The sequence below is a fragment of the Hyalella azteca genome, unplaced genomic scaffold (assembly GCF_000764305.2).
Source record: "Hyalella azteca isolate HAZT.00-mixed unplaced genomic scaffold, Hazt_2.0.2 contig7808, whole genome shotgun sequence".
Lineage (NCBI taxonomy): Eukaryota > Metazoa > Arthropoda > Malacostraca > Amphipoda > Hyalellidae > Hyalella > Hyalella azteca.
The window spans coordinates 27,360-33,902 of NW_025937922.1; the positions used below are offsets into that span (position 1 = coordinate 27,360).

The window sequence follows — 6,543 nt, forward strand, 5'->3', positions numbered from 1 at the left end:
TAAGATGAGATAAATTGAAATAATATGAGACGAGTTGAAATAATGTGAGACGAGTTGAAATAATATGAGACGAGATGAAATAATATGAGACGAGTTAAAAAAAGATGAATCGAGTTGAATTAAGATGAGATGAATTGCAATAATATGAGACTAGTTGAAATAAGATGAGTCGCGTTGAAATAAGATGAGATGAATTGCAATAATATGAGACTAGTTGAAATAAGATGAGTCGAGTTGAAAAAAGATGAGATGAATTGAAATAATTTGCGACGTCTTTAAATGAGGTAATATGAGTATAAATAAGGTGACGTGAGTTGAAGGAACATTAAAGAAATTGAATCAAGGTAAGACTATTTCAAGGAAGGTGAGACCGAAGCAAATACGTTACAAGATACAACGTTACGTTATATTGCCTCACACATACATTACTTGATACAACGCTACGCTATATGTACATTCTCAACGTCTCTGTATAATATGTATAATGATACCTATACAAACTCTAATTCAGCTTTGGATTGGTGGTTCAGTTTTTATGATGAACCTACATGTTTGAAGTCAACCTATATATTTATAAACATAACATATTCATAGAACTTTATATATTCATAAAACTTAACATATTCATACAAAATAACACAGTCATAAAACATAAGATAATCATACAACATAACATATTCATAAAATATTATATATTCGTAAAGCAAAACACCATTAGCCCGCCATAAGCAACGTGTGGCTTAGGAGAGAATTTTGGCCTAGGCCTACCGCGGTCCGAAGTCATAAACGGAAGCGTCCGGTCACAGGAATTATCACGGTGCAGAATAGGCGTGACGGAACTTCCTTGTTATCTCAGGTCGAGTCGTATTACAAAAAAATATGTTGTGACCTTCTTTCCCATGAGCTGATTGGTCGTTCGGCTTAAGGTCTAAACTTGAAAGAATTCTAAGCTAAGCTTGAAGGAAATGTAATCCAATTAGACCGTGGAGATCGTTCTCTCGCTGCCTCCATGGCTGTGACAAAGAACACCGATTACAATGAACAAATCGAATGACAAAGAACAGCGATGTTCGAGGAGCAACTAAAATAATTAATGACGAATAGCGTATAGATAGGAAAGAAATATTTTTCTTTTAGCTTTATTTTATACAATTTAGCTTCTATTTAAGGAAACAAACACCTAGAAGTTGTATAAAGGTGTTTCACTCTCGACATAATCACTGTCTGAGTATCAAGGAATCAACTACAGCTCAATTGATACTTTGCAAATACAGTTTTAAGAACGATGTTTAGTTAAAAGTTAATGGTTTAACTAATATAACTAACTAATATTCATCTTACAAATTGACTTACAATGTTTCGTCATAATTTGAAAATTAGAACACATTTTTAGAAGCGTTCATCTATTAATTTAAACCCCATATAATGTCTATCAATGAATGCATTTTGGCAAACGATTATTTTGAATGAATGCACGCTGGATACAGTATCATAGCCGTTCTCGTCCACTTTTTTCTAGCATTTAAACCTTAGCGCCTGGACAGCCTGTAATTAGAACTGTAAATTAACAAGATAACCGTGAACCGTGACTTAAACGCTAATCGTTAGCCTTCTATTTTAACAAGATAACCGTGAACCGTGACTTAAAACGCTTACTGTGAGCCTTATTTTAACAAGCTAACCGTGAGCCGTAACTTAAACGCTAACCGTGAGCCGTGTTTTATAAAGCGATAACCGTGAACCGTGACTTAAAACGCTTACTGTGAGCCTTATTTTAACAAGCTAACCGTGAGCCGTAACTTAAACGCTAACCGTGAGCCGTGATTTAACAAGCTAAACATGGGCCGTGACTTAACAAATTAACATAGAGCCGCGACCTAACAGGTTAAGCAAGAAAGAAAGTAATAATTTAAAGACAACTCATGGTCTTGATATTTTCAAGCTTGACAATTGAATTTTAAAAGATATTGCTACTTAAAGCCTCAATGTCAGCGACGATTTATTTTGATTTTCAACGATATATTTCCTTTTTCAACGATTTAATTTGATTTTAAACTATATATTTTGATTTTTCAACTATTTATTTTGATTTTCAATGATTATGTTGATTTTCAACGATTTATTTGTGTTTTCAACGAATTATTTCGATTTTCAACGATTTATTTTGATTGTCAGTGATTATGTTGATTTTAACGAATGGTTACTAACGAATGGTTACCAACGATGGTTACCAACGAATGGTTACTAACGAAAGATCACTAACGAATGGTTACTAACGAATGGTTACTAACGAAAGATCACTAACGAATGGTTACTAACGAATGGTTACTAACGAAAGATCACTAACGAATGGTTACTAGTGAATGGTTACCAACGATGGTTAACAAAGAATGGTTACTAACGAAAGATCACTAACGAAAGGTTACTAACGAATGCTTACTAACGAATGGTTACCAACGAATGGTTACTAACGAATGGTTACTAACGAATGGTTACCAACGATGGTTACAAACGAATGGTTACTAACGGAAGATCACTAACGAACGCCTACTAACGAATGATTACCAACGAATGGTTACTAACGAATGGTTACTAATGAATTTTTTACTAACGTATGAAGGAGACAAAAAAGGAGGGTGGTCGCGAATGAAAAGTTATTGGCGTTCACTTTTATAGATGTATTAACCATCAATGTTGCTTGATTACATGTAATCAATCAAGTTAGCGCTAGACAGTAAATTATCTATGACGGTAGTTAAATTATTTAATGAAGAACGGTGATTAAACTTCGTTTTCATCAAGTTTTATCACAGTTAGCTGGTGCTCGTGTCAGGAAGGTTTTGACTTGACTGGCCCGATAATATATAATTATATCAATGTTCAGTATTGTTTAATAACCGGATGATCTTCTTAGGTTTATTGGAGTTGAGGGTCCAAGGGTTTTAAGTTATGTCCGAATAAGCGGCAGGTTGATTGAGAGGCGAGTTGTCTAATAATATATTTACGAACTAGATAGGAATACAAGGAAGCTTAGTGGTAAGTACACATGGTAGATTTTAGATTGTTACTCTAACGACGGAGGCTACTCAACGCCGGAGTCTGGCGCGGTCCTGCGGACTACATGATGATGACTTTATTACGTCTCGCCTATAAATGCCCAAGACTGACTGAAGGTCCGCTCGGGGAGCTTATAATGGCATAGTATAGTAACGTCACGGAAGTGACGCTGTAAGTGCTAACACAACTAAGGGAGTTACGGTAGACAACCTGACACTCGCACCATCTTCCCCCGCTACGCCGTGCAGGGCTTGCAGGACGCGCTGGTCCTCCTTGAAGGCCAGGAATTCGTCGCGGCAGGCGCGGTGGCTGACAGGCTGGCGGCACATCGGGCACGACCAACTGCAACACAAAAAATTACGGAATATTTAATACGGCAAATAACTACGAAATATATTAAACGGCAATTGGTAACTAAACATTTGCTGCGGCGATTGATTACGGAATATTTTTACGGCAAATAATTAAACAAATTTTGTTATGGCGAATAATTAAAAAAAATTTGTTACTGGAATTAATTAAACAATTTTCGCTACGGTAATTGACTATGGAATATTTGTTACTGCAGTTTATTGCAAAACATTCTGCGGCAATCAAATAAAGATATTTTTCAGCACTCTATCATTAAACATTCGCTACGGCAACTTATAACGAAGTACTATTTGCCACGGTAATTGATGGCAAAATATTTATTAAGCACATAATTTCTAAATATTTGCTACGGCCATTGATTAAGAAATACTATTTGCTACGGCAATAGATTACGAAATATATTTTAAGCACTTCATTACTAAATATTTGCTACGGCAATAAATGAAGAAAGAATTTATAGCATGTACTGAATTGTGAACATGACAGTAAAACGAAATTATGAAACCGAAAAAATTAAAGAAGCTTCATGAATGACAAGGAAAATTTAAAAATGACATGTAAGAACGTGAACTTGAATAAGAATCTTATTGAAATAATATGCGCGTCAAAAATGTATCAGCAGGATTATACACATAATTGAAGGCTTATTTAGTGTGAAATCAAAGCCTGTACTTACTGTTGTTGCAGCCACTGCGTAATGCAAGAGTCGCAGAAAACGTGTTTACAATTGGACAAAATCGTGAAGTTGTCGTCTTGTTTGATTTTGAGATCCAAACACACCGGACAAGGCTGCGCTTCTTCGGACTTAGGGACGAATTCTTCTAATGAATCAATGGATAAAAATGGAGTCAAAAGATTGTGGAAAATCTTGCCGAGAATGACTCCCGCACGAATGAAACTTTGTTCCATGTTGTGAATTGACTGCAAAATATGACTTACGCGCTCACTGCGATTAAAGCCCGTTCTCTCGAATGAAATTGTATCGTCTATGTGGACAGATATTTCTAATATATATTGTTCCAGCTCTTCAAATTTTTCATGATAATATTCGAAAAATTGGTCACCGAACTTGGTGGGAGAAATGCATTGAATAATTTTTTCAATATAGGAAAAAATTTTGTCGATGGCCCTTGGTGTAAAATCTGTTTTGAATTTGAGGTACAAACTCATCTCCGTGATCCCAGAAATTTCGAATAATTCAGTGAGTAAATTTTGGAGTAATGAGTGAGAAGGTTTTTGCAGCGCTTCGGAATAAAGCAAAAACATTTTTCCCAGACTTTCTTCTGCAATTTGCATGTATTTACACCCGCAGTGTATGCAGATGACAAATTTTTGCTTGACCTTAAACGAAGAATTTGCTGTGTGCGCTCCACTAGGCAGGCCCAGTTGCTGGCCCGCGTCGGGGTTATGCTCCATGGAGGGCCCGTTGCTGCAGGGGACGTTGCCTCCATGGCCCGCGTCGTGGTTATGCTCCATGGAGGGCCCGTTGCTGCAGGNGCGCTGTAGCGGCAAAACCTCGTATCACTACTTAAATATGTAGCGGGCACTACCGCTACTGCTACATTGCCTTAAATGTAGAGCCGCGACCGCTACCGCTACTGAAAATGTAGCGGCCGCTAGTAGCGGCTGCTACATGTAAGCCGCTACTGCCCACCTCTGCAAATGGGTTAATAAGGGACGGTTTTGAGTCAATAACTTCTTACCATGAAACATTTCATAAACAAGTTTGGGCTCTTTTTATAGCTCATAGCAAGGGCTATCATATAGCGGAAAATATAGAGATTCCGGATTTTTTATATGAATTATGAAACGGAGCATCTTCTGAGTAAATATCAAAGATTCAACACATGTACTATGTATGGTGCATTGTTGTGCTATTCTATGTACATAATTACCACATGATCAGTATCCATACTTGAAAGCTGATTTCTTGCTCGTATTTAATATTAGAGGTCATAATTCAGACTGTTCCTAACAGAAAAATTTAGTGATGAATAGGCATAGGGCACCGGCAAGTCGCTGCTGCATTACATGTCATTACTATGGACTCTTTAAGAGCAAATACTCCTGAATTCCAGCATATCAAAATGCTTATAATCATGTCCATCCCAATTTTAAAGCGTTTCTACTAATATTATTGTCAGCATTGACGAGGCCATATCTTGCTAAACCCTGATTCTCTACATAGCAGAATGTTTAATGCTTACTTTGATTTTAAACCCACAATTCAGTGCTAAAATTTTGCTGCTCTCTGCCATCAGGCCGCCTAGCATATTTTGACCATTACTGTGAAGATAAACTTGGTTGGAACACGCATCCACTGCTCAAATCTCGGTTCTCTGAATTGTAATCACTGGGCTACGTTGCCCTCGAAGTTTTACACAATTTAAAACACAACATAATATGGTACGCGTCAAAAGAACTGTGACGTCGTTCGTCACTTGTAAGATTCAACGCACTAAATTTTCCTATCCTCATCTATTCTTACTTAAAATCTTCACTCATCCCGGCGTACACTCCACAAGTGCGTGGAAAATATCGCAAAGATCAACGAAGTTACCACAAAGTGGTAAATGAACGCAGCGAGCCCTCAAGAGTCAGTGCGTATTACTAACAGCGTCAGTGCGTGTCCAGAGCTCGAGCGAGTAGTGTGTTGCTTCGCGAGCCCTCCCGGTGTTACCCTTAATATGTGGCTATAGCTCATTAGGCTTATATATTTCTCTATCGTTCGTTAATGTGTATGATTCCAGAATTTGTGATTCCATGTTCATGTCATTGAGTGAATATTATAAGCGTTACTGTAAGTAACGCTGCGTCTAGACATTGTTGGCGACCATCGTCACGAACAACTGCTCATAGGCTCTAATATCATAGTTGATATCTATTTTCTAGTATGAATTCGTCTATGAGTAATTATTTTGAAAAGGAAATATTTGTCGCATAACTGGATGTACTGACTTAATATTTGGTAGGCCATTTGCCTCACTTTTGCTGTTGTGGCTATTTGAATGTTACTTAACCATGTAGCAAAGACGCCGTTCCGTTTTCTTCGACACAATCTCATAGAAAGTTTGAAGGGATACTACTTCGTTCTCCGCTTACAGCCTCATCGAA

General features: G+C 37.3%; 1 protein-coding gene across 1 annotated transcript; it reads right to left on the reverse strand.

Annotated features, from left to right (window-relative positions):
• Positions 1–2,983: 2,983 nt before the first annotated feature.
• Positions 2,984–4,914, reverse strand: LOC125178202. The gene is made up of 2 exons (XM_047881395.1): positions 4,106–4,914; positions 2,984–3,399 (listed from the first exon to the last, which is right to left on the reverse strand). Exons 1-2 carry the CDS (start codon positions 4,903–4,905, stop codon positions 3,213–3,215), a joined length of 987 nt encoding a protein of 328 aa, XP_047737351.1. The 5' UTR covers positions 4,906–4,914; the 3' UTR covers positions 2,984–3,212.
• Between the last annotated feature and the right edge of the window lie 1,629 nt (positions 4,915–6,543).

Coding starts and splice junctions, on each gene's coding strand:
- LOC125178202 (XM_047881395.1), bottom strand. CDS start 4,905: ATGGAGCATAACCACGACGCGGGCCATGGAGGCAACGTCCCCTGCAGC. Junction 3,400..4,105: donor ACGCAGTGGCTGCAACAACA/GTAAGTACAGGC, acceptor TTTGTGTTGCAG/TTGGTCGTGCCCGATGTGCC.